This window comes from Colossoma macropomum, unplaced genomic scaffold, assembly GCF_904425465.1.
Source record: "Colossoma macropomum unplaced genomic scaffold, Colossoma_macropomum, whole genome shotgun sequence".
Classification (NCBI taxonomy): domain Eukaryota; kingdom Metazoa; phylum Chordata; class Actinopteri; order Characiformes; family Serrasalmidae; genus Colossoma; species Colossoma macropomum.
The window spans coordinates 672,342-698,149 of record NW_023495965.1 but is presented as its reverse complement, the minus strand read 5'-3'; the positions used below and the strand labels follow the sequence as shown (position 1 = coordinate 698,149).

Below are 25,808 nucleotides of genomic sequence, written 5' to 3'. Positions count from 1 at the left end.
TGATTAATTGTTTATTGAATTGATATTGTTTTTATCTACCTGTCTGTCTGTCTATCTATCTATCTATCTATCTATCTATCTATCTGTCTGTCTGTCTGTCTGTATGTCTGCCTGTCTGTCCGTCTGTCCGTCTCCAGTCTTTATCTGTGATCTGTAATGTAAGCTGAGCGTGCTGTGATTGTGTGCTGTGTTGTAATAATAGTGTTCTGCGCTCTGTTCTTTCTTCTGCTTCCTGTTCGGTTCCTATTACAGTGATGGAACCCGTTAAAGCGCAGTGACGGCTCCGTGTGCATTTGTCTCTCAGCTGGAGTCTAATGAAGGATCTGAGGCTTCTAATATCAGAATTAGTCTCAAACGTCATATTCTGTTAAAGTCACCACACTGGGCTGCGTCCTTATTCTTACCTCCTAAGGAGAACTCTACTCACACTGCTAATCACACTCACCCTTTTCTAGTGTTCACTCCGCTCACCCTTACGAGACTAAACCTCCTAAATCCTGTCCTAACTTTAGGATGAACCCCAACAGGGTCCTCACTTCTGTTTAAGGTCCGTTTCTATGGTTTTTAGGCAGCTGAGTCAGCAGCATAGTTCACTACCAGCATAATGAGCTCCATTTATTCCTACTGTAAAACGCTGCTTTCACTGTGAGATGATTTTCTTTTCTAACTCTGCGTTTTAAAGATCTCAGACGCTGCAGACTCGATCTCCACCGCCCCTCTGATTACCTTCGTGTGTTAATGTTGATGATGAAATATTACAGTGATGGTGGTGAATAATGAGGAGATGGAGCTGAACGTGTGTCTGTTTATTAGGAGGAGTAACGTTAGCGCGCTCGGCTGAAGCGTTTGGGAAATGGAGACTGAAACTGGAGAACGGAGACGCTCTGATAAACAGCAGGGGGCGCTCTCACAGTATTCACCACTGTTTATCACTCTTTAGTTCTGTTTGACCTTCTTTACATCAGTAACAGCAGCTTAACTCACATTTTAATGTTATTTTGATTACATGTTTGTGTTAGCTGTTTGTGTATGGTCAGTTGCTAGGAAACAGACATGACAGCTGATTGTCGACTTGGATTGAGTAGGTTAACATTTCCTAACTGGAGATTCTGTAAGATTTTGAGTTCATTAAACTTCTAATAGTAAGTTAAAAGAACAATAATCTATGTTATACATTCTGTTAACTTATTATTATAAAACAAATAGTTCAGGTCCTACAATCTGATCTGTAGGACCGACTCATAACAACTGACCTCTGTATCACTGCACCACCTCACGAAAAACCCTTCCACTGTTAATGAATAATCTTTGACTCTAATGCTGCTCACATGGAGCACCGAGTGAACTGATGAAGAAAGAACCCGGTTCTGTTTAAACTGAGAGGCTGACAACTTATTTTCTTATCTAGAACCAGGCTGGTCAGCTAGCTAACAGGCTAAAAGATAAACAGTCTAAACTGCTCCATCATTAATATCACAGGCTTGAATTAAAGCACTTACAGTGTGATTTACTGTAAAACTGCAGTATAAAAGACTACAAAATGTCACCTGAATGTTTTACACACTTCAAATGTCCGTGTTTCAGTCAAAAGTCGCGTCAAACCCAGACTGAATCCCAAACGGCTCTGTACTCCCTAAATAGTGTTCTAGCTATGAGAGTTTAGAAATTCTAGCCTCTACAGCCAAACAGTGCATCATGTATCGAGTGTGGATGAGTCTGAATCCCAAATGACTGTTTCTTAGCTGTATTTTGCTCTGTTGGGCTGCAGGATCCAGTATTTACACTCCCTACCTAGTGCACTATGTAGGGAGCAGGGAGCCGTTTGAGACTCAGCCCCAGTGTGAGAAGAGGCGCCGCTGGATTGGTGCTAAATAAGACTCGCGGTGGTGATTTGGTGACCAAAAAGTGTGTATAAAGTGAAGGTTTCTAGATTAAACAGTGCTGTGTTATCATATGTTCACTGTTATACGACATAAAGTTTAAAAATTCATGAAATGATCAGTGTACAGCGATGGGTGACCAAACGTTCTTCTCCTCATGCAACAGTCCATGGTTGCTTGGCAACAATGCCATACTCTAAAGGAACTACATTTCTTGGTGGAATATTTGTTTTTGTTAATTATTATTAATGAGAACTTCCACATCTTCCGTTTATCAAAGTAGGAATGACTGTGGTGCATCCTGCAGTAGCATATTTATGATTACATACAGCTTCAAAAAAAGATGTGATTTTTAAAACATTAAAACATTCCTGTTCTCTCTCTCTCTCTCTCTCTCTCTCTCTCTCTCTCTCTCTCTCTCTCTGTGCAGGTTCTCAGGAGGTGGTGTGTCCTCTGAACCACATGCAGTGTATTGGTACACACAGGTGTGTTGCGTTCTCTAAAGTGTGTGATGGAGTGGCAGACTGTGAGGATGGCTATGACGAGGGCGTTCACTGCAGAGGTAAGACACAACCTGTACTCGTCACTTTGAGACCTAAGCTCGACTTGTTACTTTGAGACCTGAGCTGTACCTGTGAGCTTGAGGCATGAGCTGTACCTGTGACTTTCAGATCTGAGCTGTACCCCCAATTTTGAGACGTTTTCCTGTACCTGCCACTTTGAGGCCTGAGCTGTACAAGTGACTTTGAGACCTGAGCTGTACCTGTGACTTTGAGACCTGAGCTGTACCTGTGACTTTGAGACCTGAGCTGTACCTGTGAGCTTGAGACTTTTTCCTGTACCTGCCACTTTGAGGCGTGAGCTATACAAGTGACTTTGAGATCTGAGCTGAACAAGTGACTTTTAGGCCTCAGCTGCACTTGTGACTTTGAGAACTGACACCCCACCTGCTACTTCGAGACCGGGTCTCAGACTCAGTACCTCCAGTTTTGAGACTGGACTTGTACTTGTAACCTTGACTTGACTCATACCTGATACCTGACTTTGAGACCTGACCCATACTCACAACTTCAAGACCTGAGCTGTATCTGTGGCTTTGATACTGGACACTAACCCCCAAATTTGAGCCTCAACCCGTACCGACCATTTTGAGACCCGTGACTTTTGGATTTGACTGTTTTCCACAACTTTGAGGCTTGACCTATACCTACAACTTTGAGACCTGATCGGTGCCCATGACTTTGGAGCTCAACTGGTTTCTGTGATTTTTGGTCCCTACCCATACCCGCAACTTTGAGACCTGACCCTTACGTGCAACTTTGAGGCCCGTGATTTTCAGACTCAACCTGTGCCCCTATCTTTGAGGCCCACACCTGCGACTTTGGGACTCGACTGTTTTCTGTGATTTTGGGTCCCAACTTGTACCTGCAACTTTGAAACTCAACTGGTACCTGCGATTTTGGGACTTGACCTGTATCCGCAACTTCAAGACCTGTAACCATGACTTTGGGACACGATTGATACCCGTAATTTTGGGTCAAGACCCATACTTGCAACTTTAAGACCTACACTGTACCTGCGACTCTGAGTCTTGACCCATACCTGCCACTTTGCGACCTGACCCATACCTGCAAATCTGACTTGACTTTTTTTTTATCATTTCATAATTTGAGTGTACAGGTGGCATCAGGGTTCTCGCAGAGACTCTCCTTTCTGCTTCTGTTGTTTTGCTGTATTTGCATACAGTGGGATGTCGTGTTTTCAAGTGGTATCAAACTAGCTAGAATTTCTTGGGTGTTGTTTTTCCTCATGATACTCATTGTAAATCTCATCTCAAATATTCCTCATAGAAAACATTAAATAGTTCCACATGGCTGAAATTTCACTGTTGATCTGCTGCTCAAACTGTTTGAACTTGTGCATGCTGACCAGTTCAGGGGAGTGACGGAAAGAAGCAGCATTTTTACTCAATTTATCTTTTTGATTTTCAGTCAAAAGGTACTTTTTCTGACCATTTTCGGACTAAAATGTTTGGTGACTAAAATTTCAGCCCAGTAAACTTTCATTTACCACAAGCATTTCCAATTGGAAATGAAGAAAACCCAACGATGTGAAACACGGTGTACTCCGTATGTGAGCGGATCTCACAGGTAGCCCCTGGGTACCTCATGCTATAGATTTTTTTGTGTTATCTCTGCTTCAGCAATCCTGACACAGGTGATGAAGAACTCGCTAATGAGCTGACGAGGTGTGCTAGACTGGGGGAGATGCTAAAATCTGAGGAAATGAGCTTGGGAACCACTAGTTCCTGTATTTGTTATCTGTGATTGACAGTATTTTATTATAATTTGCCTTTTTCTCTACACTGTAAACAATGGAGCAGGACAGAGGTTGGTTTGAAGCGTGTCTGTGTGATGTGGATTGACGAGCACTGCCTTTGTTCATCTAAACTGTTATCATGCTTCACACCGTTTGAATTAAATAAGTAATTTAACTTGAATTAAACCATTTAAATCGCTTATTACAGGCACATTTCCTCAGTCAAACCACTAATATATTGGCCCTCACCCTCAGAAGTAGATCTGGTCTGGTGAGGTTCCTGCCCAGTGGAAACCAGTTATTTTCTAGATTTAGATTCTAGAAAATTGCACAACCCCACCATCTTTAAACAGAAATAACTCCACCCCACCCACCACCCACCACCCACCACTTCAGAAAGCCACATCAGCCACGGCTGTTCAGCTGAGTGTTAAACTGGTTCGAAACAGCTTAGATTAGAACCCAGTGAGCAGGTGCTTTAAAGGAATACTATACCAGCTACATCTGTATTATACAGTCACAAATACTCTTATAATAAGTCAATGGGCAGCTGCTTTACAGGAATATTGATTTTCAATCCAATATCTTACCTAAAATCTTACTACAAACCAATGGACAGACACTTTAAAGAATACCCCACCAATCTTTAGGCTAATCCATGTCTGGTGGATCTGAGGTGTGCAGGTGCTTATCCTGGACAGCAGTTTTAACATCTTTCTCTGCTTTAGACAACAAAATAAAGAAGTCGGCTAGAAATACACTTATAATGCACTTACAGCACCATGCAAAGGTCAGAGACCACCTTATGTTTATTCCATTTCCTTAACAGCTAAATCTAATCTCAGCTGTGTGAGTCGGTGAGTCACTCTTCACCTTTATTCCAGCTTCCATTCTTTTCAGGAGCCTCACTTTCAGTTCCTCAAAGAATCTGCAGACACACCTCCAAAGTCTTTGAAGTTGGTTGATCATTTTCTGAAGTAGTAAAAGCTACAGAGAAAATGTGGCTCCTAACAACCACCTGGAAGAGCTGGTCGACCCCAAAACTGCCCCATCAGATAAACAGCACTTAAAGCTTTCATCTCTGAGAGAGAGGAGAAAATCAAGCTGATCAGATCTGAAAACATCCACAGGTGTTTCTGTCCATCCTTCCACTGTGAGAAGACGACTCAGCGCTGTGGGTCTGAAAGGATGTGTAGCTGATCAAGAAGAACCTCACTGAGAAAAGGAGACGGACACATCAAACAAAGAAGCTGAACGATGGACTGACCACCCCAGAGTCCAGACCTCAGCACCACTGCTTTGTGCTCAGGGGCTCAGTCATGCTGGAAGAGGAAAGGTCCTGCTAAGTGTGTTTGTGTGGTCTACCTCTTCGTGGCTGAGCTGTTGTTGCCTCTAGATGCTTCCATTTCACAATAATAGCACTTTCAGTTGTCTGGGGCAGATCTAGCAAGGCAGAAACTTCACACACTGACTTGTGGCAGAGGCAGCATCCTATGACAGAGCCATGTTTAAAGTCACTGAGCTCCTCAGTACGACCCTCTACTGCCAGTGTTTGTCTATGGGGATTGCAGGGCTATGTGCTTGATTTTATACACCTGTTAACATTAAGTGAACTCAGTAATTAGGAGTCCATATATATGTATATATATACATGTGCACACACACACACACACACACACACACATATATATATATATATATATATATATATATATATATATATATATATATACATATGTATATATATACATATTACTGTGATCACTACTGTAAGTACACACACACACATATATGTATGTGTGATCACAGTGATTATCCCAGGTCAGATTTTATTATGAAGACACCAGGTGGTGTCTTTTATCTCTGTCACACTCTCCCCCCCTCTATTCTATTTTCTCAGTCCTCCAGTGGCCTGCAGTGGTCACTGTGAGTCAGGCTCCATCCCTCATCGTCTCCAGAGAACACTCACACCAAGATGTTCTGAGGAGTAACGGAACAGCAGGGACGGCGACCGTATTTACAGTCACTAACACTGTTCAAGGGCAAACACGTCCAATCTCACAGTTCAGCCGTCCACTGCAGTGACTGACCCAAAGCTCCACGTGTCACATTTTCCTACACACCATGTTCGGATCCGTCAGGCTCTGTGAGATAATACTGTAGATATGGCTGAGTTATATGACTCTTTGAGAGTCGGTATCCAGAACGCTTTGGTAATTTGCCTAAAATGGACTAAACTTGGTGATTAAGTGATGAATCAGATGTGCTTGAGCAGAGAAATCACTGAACTGTGCTGGACTCCAGCCTTTCCAGCCCAACACCTGCACTCTAAAGCATTAATCTCATGTTGTTGTCGTTTTTCTGAGTGAAAATAAGTGAACACATCCTCCACAGAGACACTTAAACCCTGTTTCTTTTTACTTGCTGAGTTTAACCCTCTGAGCTCGTTCTCTCTCTGGATTTGTGCTTCTCTTCTTAAACTCTCCTCTAAAGGCTCTTCATATATCATGATCCTCATATGTTTCATATCTAAATGCTCCGTTATCTTCATCACTACTTTCCAAACCCGCTGCAGCAGCTTCAGCAGCTGTAAACTCTCTGCACGCCGTTTCACATGAGTCTCCGATGTGGACTGAATGAAGAATGAAGGGTGTCCGGCGTGATGGTCAGTCCTTAGTGATTTCCTGAGTGTCCATTGGTCAGTTTCACACAGAATGTAGACAGACACACCAATCCACCAGTTCCACACGGTGAGAGGCAGATGACATGTATCTCAGCCCCTCTTCATAGGCTCATAACTCCGGATGTGAGTCTCGTATGATCTCGTGATAAGATGGAATGGAAAGGGCGACTCTACAGACTCAGGAAGTGTTTGATCTGGATTTCTGAGCTGGATCATCACAAAGATACAGACACAGATAGAAACATTAACAGACATTGAGTTTGACCTGTTCGTCGACCTCATAGGGTTAAGATATTGGAAAAGAAAATGTACAAAATATAAAATGTGCTATAACATTTGTAGACCACATTTTATACTATGTTCTCCAGAACATTAAATTTGGTAAATAAACACTAATTATGCATTGAAATGTGTTCTCTGTAGAGGACGCGCTTATTTACGCTCAGAAAATCACTGAAATTTCACTAAAAAAAACAGAAAAGAGCAGCAGCCTGTAGCCTCGAGCTGCCTCAATAAACTCAAGGTAGTCAGTGACAGAAGCCAAAACTGAAATGTCACCAAAAAATGTGCAGATTATTTCAATATTAAGCAATTTCTCTTTGTGGTTTTGTACATCATAAGAGTGCAGAGACTGAATTCAGCGCTAAAGCTCAAGAATGAAGGTATGAATGAAGGTACATACAGTTCTTCTTCACTGTACCAAGCACTTCTCCTACGATAACAAGGCTAAGCGTTGTATTATATATACATATAATACATATATATATATATATATATATATATATATATATATATATATGTGTGTGTGTGTGTGTGTGTGTGTGTATATAGTGAGTAGACAGTAAATTAGTAGATGTATTAGATGTATTATTAAATAGACACCATCTGAGCCACTTATCCTCTTCGTTCACAGAGTGGCAGACACACAAACGTATACATTCACACTCACATTTACACCTAGATCAGGGGTCGGCAACATGCAGCTCTTTTACTGCCCTGTTGTGGCTCCACAGCTGAATCAGATTTGTAGGTAAAAATAAAATAATCCTCCTTTACAGTAAAATAAAGCTCTGCTGATCGTTCAACACAGTTTAACAATAAATGGTCTTAAACTCTGGAGTTAATGTAGAACTGCTGATTCACCCTTTAACCCTGAAGATCAGCGCAGACTGCTGGTCACCATAGCAACACAGACAACAGTCTCGCCTCGCTGGTAGCTAACGACACGGCAAAGAGAGAGATTTAAGATGAACATCGATAATTTAGAGATGAATGGACTTATTAGTGTTTATAATCACTCCAGCTGGTTTCCTGATACGTTTAATCTGCAGTGAGAAACTGACAAACACTAAAGTCGCGAAGTCAGTTTCTCCTTCGTCAGCTTCTTATTTGAATTCTCCCATTCCACCTTAAAAGGTGTAGCAGTTACATTCTGGTGCCTCAGGCACATTTAAGGTGAAACGGGAAAATTCGAACAAGAAGCTGGAGAATGAGAAGCGACTTCAGCCTCGTAAAAAGTTGAACATTGAGAGATATTTTACAGAACCTGTTCTACTTTAGAAAAGTTTCCTGCTGGAGATGTGAGAAAAGTGGCTGTAGCTGAGCTGAAGATTAAAGCAGAGCAATGTAAGTCTGTGTTTTTGTTTATATTATATTTTGTAGTCTATCTTAGAACATCAGCACATACTGAGACATATTTACAGCCAAGATGGTAAAATGGACATTAAGTGTTGTGGATCCCAAATTGGTTGGTCACTTAAAATCTGCTTTTGTCTTTGGTGTTCTTAACTAACTAGAGCTGCAACACTGCTCTGCCTCAGGGTGGCGCTGTAGCAGACTGGTTCACCCAGTTGGTCCTTCATAGCCTAGAAACTGTAACTCTGCCCGGATTCCTCTGAAAAACTTTCCAATGAGCTGCAGCAGATCTGTAAATCTGAAAACTCGCCCAGTTTCCCAAGAGTTTGGAGGGAAGAGTGACTGTTCCTCATTTCTCACACTGAAGACAGAAGAGGAGACGAGGAAGATCTCAGTTACTGTGAGGAAGAGCGCAGAACCGCACTAGAACAGAGACTCTACAGAAGAGGAGACGAGGAAGATCTCAGTTACTGTGAGGAAGAGCGCAGAACCGCACTAGAACAGAGACTCTACAGAAGAGGAGACGAGGAAGATCTCAGTTACTGTGAGGAAGATCGCAGAACCGCACTAGAACAGAGACTCTACAGAAGAGGAGACGAGGAAGATCTCAGTTACTGTGAGGAAGAGCGCAGAACCGCACTAGAACAGAGACTTTGTGGACCACTGGATATGGCCAAAAAAATGGAAACACTTGATCAATCATATGATTCTTAAATTGAAATAAACAGTATTTCAGTATGCTGATGAATCGTGGAGAGATGCTCTGGCATTTGTGTTTCTCTGTGCTCTCTCTCTCTCTCTCTCTCTCTCTCTCTCTGAGAGCCGTGGCAGAGTCAGAGTGAATCATGCTTCCAATAGCAGCCTCTTATTATCTTATTAATATTAATGAGATGAGGTGTTATTCTGGATAAATTTACCTCCACTAACCTTAGCCAGGTTATATTTAGACCCATCTGGCTTCTCTCCCTCTCCTTCTACCCCTCCCCCCTCTCTCTCACTCTCTTTCTCCCTCTCTCTCTTCATCTTTTTGCTGTCTAGTGTTTATCACTCATAGCAAATGCCCCTCAAAGCAGTAACCCAGCAGGTTTTTTCTGGATTTCAGAGAGAAAAGGTGAAATATGTCGTGTGTTGAGCGATGTTTCCCCGAATCTCCATCATTTTATATTCCAGTCTAGCGTGCCATGCAGGTCAGATAGCCACGCAGCAGTGGAGCACCTTAAATATCCTGACCAACAAATGGTTGAGGGCAGCTTGCTTTTACCACCTTAAATTCCCAGCCTCATTACATCCTCAGGACCTGTAACATAAACGTTGCAAACAGGCTGTTATTCTTAGAGAGGAATATCATGTTTGGCTATTTTATGCCTGCATGTTTGAAAAAACATGTTTGTTGAGGTTTTATTTTACCATCAAGGCCACTTCAGAGAAAAACAGCAGGTCAGTCGTGTCACTGGTCATGTATCAACAAGCAGCTCCCAAAAATCCACTAACCCACCTCCTTCAAACTCACAATAAACTGTAAAGTGATTATGATCATCATCATCATGTTATTGTTATACACTCAGCGGTCACTTTATTAGCCACCTTGTTTCTACACTCATTGTCCACTGTATCAGCTCCACTGACCATATAGTTTCACTCTGTAGCTCTACAGTTACAGACTGTAGTCCATCTGTTTCTCTGCATACTTTGTTACCCTGTTCTTCAGTGGTCAGGACACCCATGGACCCTCACAGAGCAGGTACTGTTTGGGTGGTGGATCATTCTCAGCACTGCAGTAACACTGACGTGGTGGTGGTGTGTTAGTGTGTGTTGCGCTGGTACGTGTGGATCAGACACAGCAGTGCTGCTGGAGTTTTTAAACACTGTCCACTCACTGTCCACTCTATTAGACACTCCTACCTTGTCAGTCCACCTTGTAGATGTAAAGTCAGAGACGATAGCTCATCTGCTGCTGCACAGTTTGTGTTGGTCATCCTCTAGTCCTTCATCAGTGGTCACAGGACGCTGCCCACAGGACGCTGTTGACTGGATATTTTTGGTTCTCAGTCCAGCAGCAATGGGAGCGACATATGTTTAAAAACAAATTCTTCTGCTTTCCTTCCGAACTGGCTCTGCTCCTTTATTGCAGTAGCTTCTAGCTTGCATGGTAACTCGGGGCTGAAACATCAGTGCTTCCACAGAATTTGTCCAAAAGAAGGCCACGTTTGCTGGTAGCATTTCAAAGATCCTCCATGTTCTTCTGAAATGGGACAGTGCTTATAATATATGCGGCTGAGAAATGGAACCTTCGAACGTAGCTAACTAGCGTACACCTATAGCTCAGCTAACGTTAGCATTGGAATAACACATAATGTAACTAAATGAGCAGTTAGCTACATTAGCAACATAATTCAGGAATGTGACACAGTCCCCTATAAACAGAACAAACCAGATAATTACCTGTCCAACAGAAAATCAGCAGCCTTGGCGTTGCTTTCCAGCCTTTCAGCTCCCTCGGGTTTCCCCACCGTTGGATAGCCGCATTGATGGCCACTCTAGTTTGACCCCTTGCTTTATCCAACCTCTTTTAGTTCAAAGCCTTTCCTACTTCTATCTTTTTTTCTTTCTTTCTTTGAGCTGTTGTGGGTACCTGTGTAACTTTCTCTGCTATTTTGTCCACCTCTACCTTTTGTGAGGTCGGCAGGTAGCCAGGCAGGTAGGCCATCCAATCATTTTGTACAGTCCAAATAAAATGATTGGAAGGGTTTTTACAGCCCTGTGGCTTTCGCAGACATTTTTTTCTTTTTATTACCATAGCATTCGATTTATATTTTTATATAATAGCTATATATTGCTATTTCAGGAAATATGACAAAAACTGGTTCTAAACTAAATCCACCTTTAAGCTGTGCTCTTGTTTATCTTTTTATTGTTTTGTCTCAAATGCAAAAGGAAAATATGTGCTGTAACACTGACGACCCAACATTGCTACCATTGTGGTGCTGCATAACCCTCATATAACCCGCTGTGATACTGTAAAAATGTCCTGACCAACCATAAAAGGTAGCTGGGTAAAGGGCCAACCAAACATTTGTGCCCGGGGGTCCATAACTGTGATCCTTGAGTGCTTTTCAGTGCACAGTACTTATCGGCAGAGGCTTGCTGGGGGGCTGAGACCCAGAGTACCTGCTGTACCTCCATCATGGGGTACTTATCCCAGAAATGCCTTGGCTCCACACACCTGTCTGGGTCGTGGTCCAGCTCTCAAATGCCAAAATGGCTGTAGGTGGTACTGAACTCACTCTGCTGTGGCTGCAGATGAAATGCCTGCATTAGTCAAAGTGAAAGCAAAGGGTCAATCCCCCTCTCCCCTTGCCCCCCGGCATGGTCATGGAACGGAACCAGCATTCCACCAACCTGTCAGCCAGAGGGTGTTAAGCGCTGATCCGAATTCTGCCTTGTTTTTGCCAGCATTTCTGTCTTTCTGTGGACCAAAAGAGTTTCTGCATGTGCTTTTAACAATAGTTTGGAGAAGAAAACTGTCAAATCATTATTTAGGCAACACCTGCTCTTCATACCAAGGAGACACTTTGATGAATGTGAAGATAAAGGTTTTCCACTAAAACCTTTACTAGGATTTTTATCATTTTATCACTTTTTTCACTCTCAGATGAAAAAAAAAAACGCAAATTCTGCTCTTTGTGAGTCCTGCCGTCCGTTTGGCTCACGCTGCTCAACACACTCGATATAAGAATGACCCTTAAATCAGTACAAAGCACCAAACATTGAAACTTCTGTTTGCATCACCACATTTTCAGCAGCTCTCAACAACTTCGCAGACCCCAGTCGACACTTCGCCCACCTTGTTTCCTGCCACGCTGCCAATTTGAGCCTTTAGAGTTTAGAGAAAACAAATTTCCTCCAATACAGCAGAGTAGATTCTGCTCTTTGACTGTATCAGTCATTACATCAGCTCTGCTCACACTGCAGACACGCTGCAGAAGTAGATGGAGCTTCTTTAATGCCAAAAATGAAAGGTCTCCAGCTAGTTTTTGAGTTTTTTGCAGAACTCAAAAATGCAGCCAGTGCATGACTAGCAAACACATAAAATCACCATATTTTTCATTAAAACACAAAAAAGTACAGAAAAATCTGTGGGAATTCTTAAAGGCCTCTTTTCCACTGCAGGGCCGAACGGTTCTGAGGATGGAGGGTAACGGTTCCACACAGAGCGCTCAAAAGCCGAGATCAGCCCAGCATGGTTAGCTAACTGTCCTCGGGGCAACAGAACCATTTGGTGGGATGATGTAACCATGTAGCTGGTCACTGATTGGTTCTATGTTTATATCGGTATTGTGCCACAGCATCTGGCTGGGCTATTTCAAACCCGAAAGCATTCAGTTTGCTCAAATAAATGAAAGCAGTGCACGATTTTAAACCTAAAACCAATCTCTAAATGTTAAACAGTGCTGCTAACCAGGAGAGAGCAGCTGGTTAGCATTAGCTTAGCTAGCATGCACCACTGAACAGGTTCGATTCTGACTAACAGAAGCTTTACTGGCTCAAATTTAGATGATATTGACTCAAATCTGAGGAAGCAAAGTCGAGTGGCTGGTGTTAGCAAGACAGAACGCTGCAATTAAACCTGTTCTCTGGTGTCTGAAGCTGGAGCCTCCTAGCTAAGCTAATGCTAGCCACATCCTCTCTCCTAGCTAACTTAGCTTAGCTAAAGAGATCCAAACACCGCAGTGCAGGTTCGATTCAACTGACTGCTCTGCTGTCACAGGTATAGATGATAAGAACTCACAGCAGTGAGGGCAAAGTGGACTGATCAGTTTTGGACTGACAGAAAGAAACCAAACAGTACTGTAGTGCTTTAAGCTGTAGCCTGCTAGGCTAAGCTAACGCGAGTACACGGTGCCTCCCACTGCATTACGGGCTCGGTTCCAGTGAACTGATGATTAAAAACACCCGTTAGAGGTTAAAGACTCATATCTGAGAGCACAACTTTGACTGACTGTTGCTGAAATGACCGAAAGATAAAAAAGTGGAAAAGGGCCAACGTTCCACACTGATATTCAGACTTTGGGATGCGGTCTCACTTTCTGCTCAAGGGCGTGGCTAAAATAAGGCTCCGCCTACAGACTAAAACTCCTTTTCCGTGTCTGATGTGGTCCCCTAATCCCTATATCCTACAGTGGAAAATCTGGATCACTGTAGGGAGCAGAATTGGTGATGGTAGTAAACGTTTTCGGACACTGTTATATGCATTCGCTCAATAAAGTAAAACTTCCCGCGGTCAGTCCAGCTGCCACTGGGCTAGATAATCCTGTTCAGGGAAGCTGGACGTGAATCTTCAAACCAAACAGCGCAGTGCATTGTGGGTATCCCCTATCCATTAGGGCAGGGGTGTCAAACTCAGCTACTAAAAGCACCATATTAAAAAATCTCAACAAATCTGGGGGACCAGAGTTTTTATGTTAAATAACATTTTATAATGACCTGAACTGGACATTGTTTATTCAAAATATAGCAAAACATCAACAGCAGAATATAGACTTTCGTATGAGACCTTGAAAAATTACATGAAAAGCTTGAAATAGCCCCCCACACTCACAGAGGTAGGTCTTTTATATGGAGCCCCAGAGGGGACGGGTACGGAGCACCGCTGATGACATCCTGTATAAATAAATAGTGACCACACCGTATTAACCCATGGAAATAAGATCCTAATGCATGGCCACGGCTTAGTAAGGTGTGGGGACAAGATAATTAAGTCATGGCCATGACTTAGTAAGGCTGGGAACAAGATAATTAAGCCTTGACCACAGCTTAATGAGGCACGATCTCATTCCCACGCCTGACTAAGTTGTGGCTATGACTTAAATATCTCGTTCCCATGCCTAAGTTGTGGCCATGCATTATTTTTTTATTTGTACAGGATGTCACCAGTGGTTCTCTGGAGACAGGGTTAAAAATAAAAATTAATTTGATCGATTTTTGAATTCATTCCCATGATTAGCGATTCGTTTTCATTCGATTCGAACGATTCGTAGAAATGAATGAAGGCTGGATCTCAGAGTCCAGAGCAAAATAGAACCAAACTACAGTTAAGCACATTGTTTACCACACGGTTCGCTGCAGTGGAGCATCCCTGCTAATGCGGCGTGATTAAACACATGCGGAGTTTCCTGATATTATTCGCTTCAGTTCAGTTTGCAAATTAAATTTACTTTTATTGCAAAACACTGCAGGACTCTTGACACATAAAACACTAGTGCCATTAGCGTTAGTGCACCAATCACCTGGCAGAACTCGGAGTGCTAATGAACAACAACACTACAACTTCACCTGAGTAAACAGAGCAAAGTGTTTCGTCCTCCGGTTTAAAAAATAAATGATACGCTGACGGAGGATAAGCACAATGCAGCAGGAGGTGATGAAGGTACACAGAATGGAGAACAGGGCATGTTTTGGCATGTCTTATTTATTTATTTGATTTTGAATTTCGTTTTTCACACAGTACTTTACAGTAAAGTACAGTAGCCTCTTTCTGCAGTGCCCCCTGGTGGCCATTCAGTTGGCAGAATCCGAATCAACTCGGATATTTTTTTAATGAAGAATATCTGTTCCCTGTAACTCAGATAACAATTCACACCTCTCCAGAAAGACGACGACCCACTTCTGGCTGGTGCTGGTTCCGAGAGGCTGAGGAGGCGTGGCCATGTGAGCGGCCAGGCGCAGAGGACTTATTGTTGCGGTTGTGGTTGTTGTGTATTAGTCTGAAGTGTGTGTTTATGGGTTAGTTGTGTTATGTGCATCAGGTTGAGGGTTTAGTTAGTGTATTTTGTGTCGGGAGGTTGGTCTACCATGACGGGGATACTTGTGGCAGGTGGGTGTTTCTATATGTGCCTTCCTGCCTGAAAGTTTTATAAAGAGCACTTCTTGGCCATCGTCCAGCTCAGGTCAGTCACCAGCAGCGGGGGCAGGGCCACAGCATGCACAAGCAGCGCTCATGGGCAGCGAATAGAGTGGAAGGAGGCGGGGTGGAGTGTCGCTGCCTTCGCGCCCAGCTGTGCACTGTGGGGGGGTTCCGCCATGCACTGGAGGAGCCGTGGTGTCAATGATGTGGCCCCAGGCGAGAACTGGACCCACGGCATTTGTACTGAATAGTACTGTACACGCCCAGAGGCTTAGATTGAGCTGGTGGGTCACTGGGACAGTTGACCTTTGAAGGGGGTGCTATGTAGTGACTGACTATGTAGACAGGTGTCTACCGCTGGCTCCTGTGCAACTGACATACTCTACAGTTTCTCATTAGGCTGAATGAATAACCGACTCTAAATGTAGGTATTGTGATATAAACTGAGTCTGTTCTACAGTTTCTCATTAGGCTGAATGAATAACCGACTCTAAATGTAGGTATTGTGATATAAACTGAGTCTGTTCTACAGTTTCTCATTAGGCTGAATGAATAACTGACTCTAAATGTAGGTATTGTGATATAAACTGAGTCTGTTCTACAGTTTCTCATTAGGCTGAATGAATAACTGACTCTAAATGTAGGTATTGTGATATAAACCGAGTCTGTTCTACAGTTTCTCATTAGGCTGAATGAATAACTGACTCTAAATGTAGGTATTGTGATATAAACTGAGTCTGTTCTACAGTTTCTCATTAGGCTGAATGAATAACTGGCTCTAAATGTAGGCATTGTGATATAAACCGAGTCTGTTCTACATTAAAAATACAAAAATATCAACAAATATGGGATTTATTACAACAATAAAATCAATGCAGTGCCAAAGTCCGAGTCAGTAGTGAACAGTGGCTAGCAGAAAGTTGTAGGGGCTCATTGGAGCTGAAGTGAATTTGCTGAGTGGAAACTGGCTGCAGACTCTGCATCAGCTCATTACGTCTCACCGTAACTGACTAAACATGAGGAAACACAGAGAGGGAGTGATTTCCCCCGAGAGATCATAAAAGGGAAGAAAGCTAGCGTTTCAAAGACAAATGTGCATCTACCTCTTAGCATCCCGGCTCAATACACTAAAGAGTTCCATCTTTAGACCTGAGGAAGGGCTGTGTTGTTCAGGCTGCTGCGTGCCTTTTGTGTGCTGTTGTATTTGCGCGTGTTGGTGTTTGTGGGTTTTTTTAGCTGCGCGCTGTGACTGAACCGTGCATGTGCAGGAGGGGTGGAGAGGTAGAAACGAGGGTGAGATGTTTCAGCGCTGCTCACGGAGGAACTTTCAGAAGAAATGCAGTTCAATTCACACTGTGCAGGTACTGCAAGAGTGGAACCTGGCTTTTAATACAGAAGTCAGTTCCACTAACTGGCCATTTTATTAGAAACACCTTTGCGCTTCCAAGAACTGGCCTCTTTATTGGAAACACCTAACTTGTGCTTTTACTGAACGGCCACTTTATTGGAAACACCTATCTTGTGCTCCTACTAAATGGCCATTTTATTAGAAACACCTACCTTGTGCTTTCACTAAGTGGCCTCTTTATTAGAAACACCTGTCTTGTGCTTCCACTAAATGGCCACTTTATTGGAAACTCAAATCTTGTGCTTCCACTAAATGGCCGCTTTATTAGAAACACCTAACTTGTGCTTTCACTAAGTGGCCTCTTTATTAGAAACACCTGTCTTGTGCTTCCACTAAATGGCCGCTTTATTAGAAACACCTACCGTCTTCCTATAGTGGTTGTTAGTTCTGCTCTTCTCAGGCTGTTAAGTTCAGTTGTGAAAGTGAGAGCTTATTGTTTCTGACATTGTCCTTACAGCCCATGAATAAACAGGCAATTCTCCTATTCTAATCCACTCCGATATGTCAGTAACTGTGAACATCAATTCTCAGGAAGCCCATTAAACTTGGTGCAACCTGTCCAAAATTTCCATATCATTAAACTAGCACTGGTCATCCTTGTTATACCACATTTACATGCACATACAAATTGAAAGGCACTGGAGATCAGTGTCTGGGGCATCTAGTCCAAACAGAAGCTGCCCAGAAGTCCATCCAGAGTTTTCTGCCCTCTTTCCTTCTTCTACAGTGTTTCATTCACTCCTCAAGCCACAGTTAATTAACTGAAGACACACTTTGCATTTGCAGGCTGTAAAAAATTCAAATTTACATGGTGTAGTTGGTCAACCAAGACATGCTCAGTGTATAAAGTTTGCTTCGTAAGTTTTAGCGCTGCAGATAAGGAGCTAATGAAGCCTCTACCCCACCTGTTAGCATCAGTGCTTAGATAATTAACCATGTGGAGATGTTCATTAATCTCTAATAGACTTAATTATGAGGTTTCTGACTGTTTTTAGCTGTTTTTTTAGCTTCTCACATGGAGCAAGTGTCTAAGAGTTGGCTCCATCAACATCAGATCGTCCCAGTGCTGGAATCTTTGGCCAGAAAAAAAAAGAAAGCATGTGTTATGAGCATTATGGGATTTAGGAAGGTCTTACTAGCAGGTGGGAATTGGCCATGACTAAATTGGGACAAAGCCTGGGTTTAAAACGACGTGTTGGTTTGTTTGGTGTAGTGGCTAATACTACCGCCCTCCATGCAGCGGAATCCCTGCTTAGGCTACACCAATAAAAGTCCTTGGGCTAGACTCCTCCTACATTCACCCACCACTGTAACGTGATTTAAACTGTGAGTTTCAGTGGCAGGTAAGAGATACGAATGTCTGCCGAATGCTGTAAATGAAGGTGAGCAGATTTCTGAAGTAAAACCAGGGGCATTTCCAGTTTGGCAATCAGTATAACATTAAAATATCCAATGTTTTTATCAATGAAATAAAAATGGCAGGTGCCAGGTCCAGTTTCATGTATTTTGACCATGATAAATGCTGTACTGTATTAAACTGTGGTTTAAACTGTGGTTTTTAACTTTAAAATAAATGTTATAAACCCTGTCATTCAGTAGCTACCATGGAGAATGAAGCTGAGACATTATAGATAAAGAGACCTGTGGCTGTAGCCCAATGTCCAGAGCCTAAACACCCCCCTGGGCAGCTCCAGTTCTGGACCGACAGAGTCGCTGCTATCAGCTTATGCCATATGTGATATATGGAGACTGAAAAAGTGACGCAGTTTAAAATGATGCTCTGTTTGTGGAACTGTCTGTCTGTACAAATCAGAGCCCACTGATCAGCTGGTAGAGCGATTCAGTCCCGTAACTCCACCCCTGCTTTAACCCCTGGGTCACCTCACATCCTGAAAAGACATTTGTGGACATGTGGACTCACTTGCGAGCTTCTGGTGGAGTTTTACACAGCAGTGTTCTGTAAAACTAGGCGAGAAAGTGGTAGAAGTGCTCAGTAGGTCGCAGCAGCAGCGACCTCTGCTGGCCAATACAAGCACATCGCAAGAAGTATGCTCGTCTGCTCTGCTGCAGGTTCGTTTTAATTCACAGGGGACATTTCCGGGGACAGCTACAACCAGGGACAGGCCACCAAAACAAGGACAACGGAAATCCTACTGTAAATGTAACTATACTAATGTACTTTAGTCCATGTTTATAGATAACACTGATTCATACAGTGTCAGAAACCACAGAATCAGGTCTATCAGAGACATTGGACACCTACATGCTTTGATGATTTAGGTGTGATGCTAATCAATAAGTGTAAGCTTTCATTACTTGTTAGCTACAGTAGCCTCATAGTTGGAGTGTACACCAATCAGACATAACATTCTGACCACCTCTACGCTGATTGTCCATTTTATCAGCTCCACTTACTATATAGGTGCACTTTGTAGTTCTACAGTTACAGACTGTAGTCCATCTGTTTCTCTGATACTTTGTTAGCCCCCTTTTACCCTGTTCTTCAGTGGTCAGGACCCCCATGGACCCTCACAGAGCAGGTACTATTTGGGTGGTGGATCATTCTCAGCACTGCAGTAACACTGACGTGGTGGTGGTGTGTTAGTGAGTGTTGCGCTGGTCTGAGTGGATCAGACACAGCAGTGCTGCTGGAGTTTTTAAACACCTCAGTGTCCACTCACTGTCCACTCTATTAGATGCTCCTACCTTGTCAGTCCACCTTGTAGATGTAAAGTCAGAGACGACAGCTCATCTGCTGCTGCACAGTTTGTGTTGGTCATCCTCTAGTCCTTCATCAGTGGTCACAGGACGCTGCCCACAGGACGCTGTCGGCTGGATATTTTTGGTTGGTGGACTATTCTCAGTCCAGCAGTGACACTGAGGTGTTTAAAAACTCCAGCAGCACTGCTGTGTCTGATCCACTCAGACCAGCGCAACACACACTAACACACCACCACCACGTCAGTGTTACTGCAGTGCTGAGAATGATCCACCACCCAAATAGTACCTGCTCTGTGGGGGTCCATGGGGGTCCTGACCACTGAAGAACAGGGTAAAAGGGGGCTAACAAAGTATCAGAGAAACAGATGGACTACAGTCTGTAACTGTAGAACTACAAAGTGCACCTATATAGTAAGTGGAGCTGATAAAATGGACAATGAGTGTAGAAACAAGGAGGTGGTCATTATGTTATGCCTGATTGGTGTATTATTAAAGAAGCAAACGTCAGACACCCTGTAAGCAGGGTGTGTTCTGTTCTTGGGGGACCTGCAGGGCTGTATGCTGTCTCCTCGTCCTCTGCAGGATCTGCTCTGTGCGTTATCTCCGTCTCTCTGCTTTGTTCTGGGTGTAAATTATGAAGTGTTGATTGGAGACTAAAGGCAGCAGGCGTGTTTCACAGCCTCACTGCAGCGCTCCCTCCACTTTACTGCCTCCTCCCCGCGCACTCCAGCACTGCCTGACGTTTATTTATTCATTTATGCGTTTGTTTGCTCGTTAATATTTATTTTTCTCTATCATGAGCACGAGCTTACCTTGTCTGTGACGGCGGCTTCGTCTAAACAATCTAACAGACACGGCGCTCCACTTTTACCGCCTTTTCTCTCCAGCCTCAAACTCCCTGCTGTCACAATCACTCACTGCTTTAACTCTAAAGGAGCCTCGCTTATCAGCGATGAAGAAATCATGCCGTAATTTTACGTTATGAATAATTTCTGACTTGTAGATCATTGAAACTAGTGGAGAAATTGGGTGGAAAGTGCAGATATGAAACTTTCATTTGTGTTTGTGAGTATTAGAGGAGATATTTTATTAGGAATCTGAATTTGATTAAAAGTTATTGCTGTGTCCAGAAAAAAAAACAAACAAAAAAAAACTTCCTCTTACATTTTGGCCATTTTTGTCATTATATTAAAATACGAGTATAATATAAATACAATTCATTATATAATTGCATAATTAATAGCAGCCGACATAAAGGAACAGCCAGTCTCTTGAGGTTATCATTAGCCTACACTCTTAAAAAAAGATGGGTCCTCAAGGGTTCTTTAGTAAAGACAATGGTTCTATATAGAACTGTGAACACTCAAAGAACCATGTGCATGCCTGATGGGTGAGATTGATGGAGGATGTGTTGTATAGGGGTTTATATAGCACCAAATAGGGTTCTGCTATTGTTACAAGCTTAACATTATAAATAGCAAAACGCTTTTTGGTGATATATAGAACCATTTTCAAAAATGTTCTGTATAGAATCATGTACAACATATCCTCCATCAGTCTGAAGAACAATTCCACCATGCAGAGAACCATCTAAGCATGCAAATGGTTATTTGAGTGTTCATGGTTCTATTTAGAACCACACCTTCACTAAACCTTCTTTTTTAAGAGTGTAGGATGGACACCAGAGTGCTGCTGTTTCCTTTTGTGGCACCTGAGGAGCCGAATGACTCGCTCAGCTGCATCAGACGACACTGCGGTCTCCAAACCAGCTGTGGAGCAGCTGCTACTGAAGCGTGAATGGCTGTAATATTTTCCAAAGTCCAGCAGTGTCGGACGGTCGGGGGTCCGAGCATACGGGACGCATGCATGACACAAATAACTCAAGAAATTCAACAAAGGACTGAATTTGGACAGTAGCTATTACAGAATAACAGCTCCTACCTTCATCATCTCATCATGAACTCCAGATCAGAAAACAGCATCACACAAACATCCTAACTAGACTAAACCTCCTAAATCCTGTCCTAACTTTAGGATGAACCCCAACAGGGTCCTCACTTCTGTTTAAGGTCCGTTTCTCTGGTTTTTAGGCAGCTGAGTCAGCAGCATAGTTCACTACCAGCATAATGAGCTCCATTTATTTCTACTGTAAAACGCTGCTTTCACTGTGAGATGATTTTCTTTTCTAACTCTGCGTTTTAAAGATCTCAGACGCTGCAGACTCGATCTCCACCGCCCTTCTGATCACCTTCGTGTGTTAATGTTGATGATGAAATATTACAGTGATGGTGGTGAATAATGAGGAGACGGAGCTGAACGTGTGTCTGTTTATTAGGAGGAGTAACGTTAGCGCGCTCAGCTAAAGCGTTTGGGAAATGGAGACTGAAACTGGGGAGCGGAGACGCGCTGATAAACAGCAGGGGGCGCTCTCACAGTATTCACTACTTACAGTTTATCACTCTTTAGTTCTGTTTAGACCTTTTTTACATCAGTAACAGCAGCTTAACTCACATTTTAACATTATTTTGATTGTGTTTATGTTTCAGCTGTGTGTGTATGGTTGGTTGCTAGGCAATAGACATAACAGCTGATTGTCAAGTTCGATCAAGTAGGTTAAGATTTCCTGACTGGAGATCAGATGATGTAAGATTAGATAAATTTCCTAAATTTCAGATTTGCTTCTGTAATATGAAGGTCTTAAGACAAAAGAGAGGAAGTTCCTGTAATACAGCATAATGCACTGTTTTTGCTGGGCCTGCAGGGCTTGTTAGGAAGCGATACTGACAGATTTATCTACATATTCAGTTTTATTTTCACTATTTTGCATAATAAAAACATATTTCAGATTTGCTTTAGTTGTTAAAAATTTGAAGGGACATCACAGAATAATGTAGACTTTTTTAGTCTACAAAAATAGGTTTACTTAAGCGTCTAAAATGACTATATTAATAAAACTATAGATATACCATCATATATACGAAGGCCAGCCACAACTACTACATCATTAGACTTCTCTCATCAGGACTCAGTCCTCTCCTCTGTTTATAACCTCCTCTCTGTATCTGTGAGATTGTTCCGAATCGTTCGTCTCCACCAGCAGCCTGCTGGGGAAGAACCTTAATGATGTACCCTGCGTGTGTTCGACAGTAAGAAATGTCTCGGAGAACAAAATGTGGGTTACCACATCTGTCAGAGGACGGGAGCCTGCTCTAAACATCTGTATCTGAGTCCTGCAGCCCTAAGTATGTTTGTTAGTTTGGTTTTGTCTTGATATCAGACAAAGTCACTTCAGGTTCTGGGAAGGTGCTACCAGTTTACCCGATGAGCCCAGCGTGCTCTGATCAGTTATCTCGCCCACTCTGTTCTGCTCGTTCAGTCTCCAGAGTGGTTCCGCCCCTCCAGGTTCTGCCCCTGTCCTGCAGTCTGCAGACAGACCCTTCTCCACTGTGGCTGTTTCTCCAGCGGTGTCGGTTCTGCCGGATCAGTTTGATCCAGAGTGGATCCTGAAAGTCCAGTCAGCGTCTTCTCCACACGCTACAGCACTGAACACACACTTCCTCCTCCAGTAGCCGCCGTGTGCTGTGTGAGGGGGCGGAGCTTGCCGGTAGGCGGGCAGTAAGGACTGTGTTATGAGATGATGTCATCTTGTAACAAAGGAAAAGGGTTGGAATTCCAACTAGGTGTTTCAGGCAGCTGAGAAAAGTGGGTTCTGTGGGAGAGAGTTTCTCCCTCTGGAGGGAACGCTTAACGTTTACATGCACAAAAAGATAAAACACACTAAAGGAAAGAGGAAAACTGGAAAAGCATAACAGGTCCCATTTAATACCACAATCGCCAACCTTATAGTGGACAAGCTAGGAGGAAATCAAGCTGCTTCAGATCTGAAAAGATTCACAGATGTGGAAATAAGTAGAGGAAAATAAGCCAGTTTCCAAAACTGGAGTTTGAAAACTGATTAAATCCTACAGAGAAAATGTGGCTCCTAACAACCACCTGGAAGAGCTGGTCGACCCCAAAACTGCCCCCATCAGATAAACAGCACTTAAAGCTTTCATCTTTGAGAGAGAGGAGAAAATCAAGCTGATCAGATCTGAAAACATCCACAGGTGTTTCTGTCCATCCTTCCACTGTGAGAAGACGACTCAGCGCTGTGGGTCTGAAAGGATGTGTAGCTGATCAAGAAGAACCTCACTGAGAAAAGGAGACGGACACACCAAACAAAGAAGCTGAACGATGGACTGACCACCCCAGAGTCCAGACCTCAACACCACTGAATGTGTTTGATTACTTCAGAAAATGATCAACCAGCTTCTAAGACTGAACTTTGGAGGTGTGTCTGCAGATTCTTTGAGGAACTGAAAGTGAGTCTCCTGAAAAGAGTGGAGGCTGGAATAAAGGGAGAGAGAGACTCACTGACTCACACAGCTTAGAGTGGAGTTAGTTGGTGAGACTTCTGGGTAATTTTCAGTTAAATATGTTTCCTGCTTTTTTCTGATGCTGGTGCTAAAAATGAATAACGTGTCCTTAATGGCTGTTTTGACTGGAAATTAAATAAATGAAGGGATCTCTGACGTTTGCCCAATACTGTATATATATATATATATGTGTGTGTGTGTGTGTGTGTGTGTGTGTGTGTGTGTGTGTTGGGGGGTGGTCAGCAGGGCTCCTCCTCACAGTTCTCTGAGATAAATCTCCTGCATGACTCAGTTGGATCTGGGCTTTAATGGCCTCCCGCCGGCCGGAGGTGATTATGAGCTGTGTGTGAGCAGCAGAGCGGCAGTGTGTGTGTGTGTGTTTGTATGTGTGTGTGTGTTTGTGTGTGTGTGTGTGTGTGTGTGTGTGTGTGTGTGTGTGTGTGTGTGTGTGTGTTTGTATGTGTGTGTGTGTGTGTGTGTGTGTGTGTGTGTGTGTTTGTATGTGTGTGTGTGTGTGTGTGTGTGTGTGTGTGTGTGTGTGTGTGTGTGTCCATATGCGGGATGTCACTGTTCTTGCACCCCGTGTTCTAACAGATACTGCACTGTGAACAGGGGTAAATGATGAACCTGACCCAATTCACTGCTTTCTGCTTCTCTCATCACTCTAACAGCCTGTAAAGAGACAGAAGAGTTTCCACCAGTTTCTCACTGAAAACACTTTCCTGCACATTTACAGGATCTGTAAAAAGTTTGGGGACATCAATACCTTGATTTTCACTGTTCCTTTTGTTTTTGTTTTATTGAAGGTAAATAGTACATAGTTTAGTAATCATAATATGAGCATCCATGTGGGAAAAGGAAAACTACTGAGGACAGAAGAAGGACAAAGTGATGAAGGAAGAACCAGGGACAGGTGAAGGACAGAGGGCAGGAGAGGGACTGTGGACAGGAGATGGTCTGAGGACAGAAGAGGGTCTGTTGACTGAAGAAATACTGAGGACAGGAGAAGGACAGGGGACAGGAAAAGAACCACGGGCCGAAGAAGGACTAGGGTTAGGAATAGAAACTGTGACAGGAGGAGGGCCAGGGACAGGAGAAGAATCAGGGTCAGAAGAAGAGGAACGGAGAAGAACCAAGAAGAAGTAGGGACAGGAAAGGACCAAGGACAAGAGAAGAACAAAGGACAGGACAGAAACCACAAACAAAAGAAGAACCATTGATAGAAGAAGATCCTGGGACAATAGACGAATTTGGGAAAGTGGGAGAACCAAGTTAAAGTGAAGTACCAAGGATAGGAGAAGAACTAAGGACAAGTGCAAAACCAAGGACAAGAGGAAAAACCTTGGGCCAAAAAGGATTAGGGGCAGGAGAAGAACCAGTTACAAGAAGAGGGACAGGAGAAGAATCAAGAAGAACCAGGGACAGGAGAAGAACCAAAGACAGAAGAAGAAACAAGGACAAAAGAAGAACCAGGGATAAGAGAGGAACCACAAACAAAAGAAAATCCAGGGACAGGAGAAGTGCTTGGGACAGAAGAAGAATCTGGGGCAGTAGAAGAACCAAGTTCAAGGGAAGAACCAAGGATAGGAGAATTGCCAGGGACAGGAGATGAACTATGGACCGGAGACAACCAATGACAGAAGTAGGACCAGGGATAAGAGAAGTGCCAGAGACAGAAGAAGAACCAGTGGCAAGAGAAGAACCACAGACAAGAGATGAACTAAAGACAGGAGAAGGACTGAGAACACATGAAAAACTAGAGACAGGAGAAGGACTGAGGACAAAAGAAGACATGGGATAAGAGAAGAACCACAAACAAAAGAAGTACCAGTGACAAGAGAAG

General features: G+C 43.1%; 1 protein-coding gene across 1 annotated transcript in view; it reads left to right on the top strand.

Moving 5' to 3' along the window:
* lrp1ba (low density lipoprotein receptor-related protein 1Ba) overlaps window positions 1-25,808 on the top strand; it is a 333,352-nt gene that overhangs the window by 22,756 nt on the left and 284,788 nt on the right. Inside the window, exons 2-3 of the mRNA XM_036564311.1 lie at window positions 2,311-2,442; window positions 15,341-15,348. Coding sequence (XP_036420204.1) covers window positions 2,343-2,442; window positions 15,341-15,348 — 108 coding nt within the window. The 5' untranslated portion in view covers window positions 2,311-2,342. The remainder of the gene's footprint in view (window positions 1-2,310; window positions 2,443-15,340; window positions 15,349-25,808) is intronic.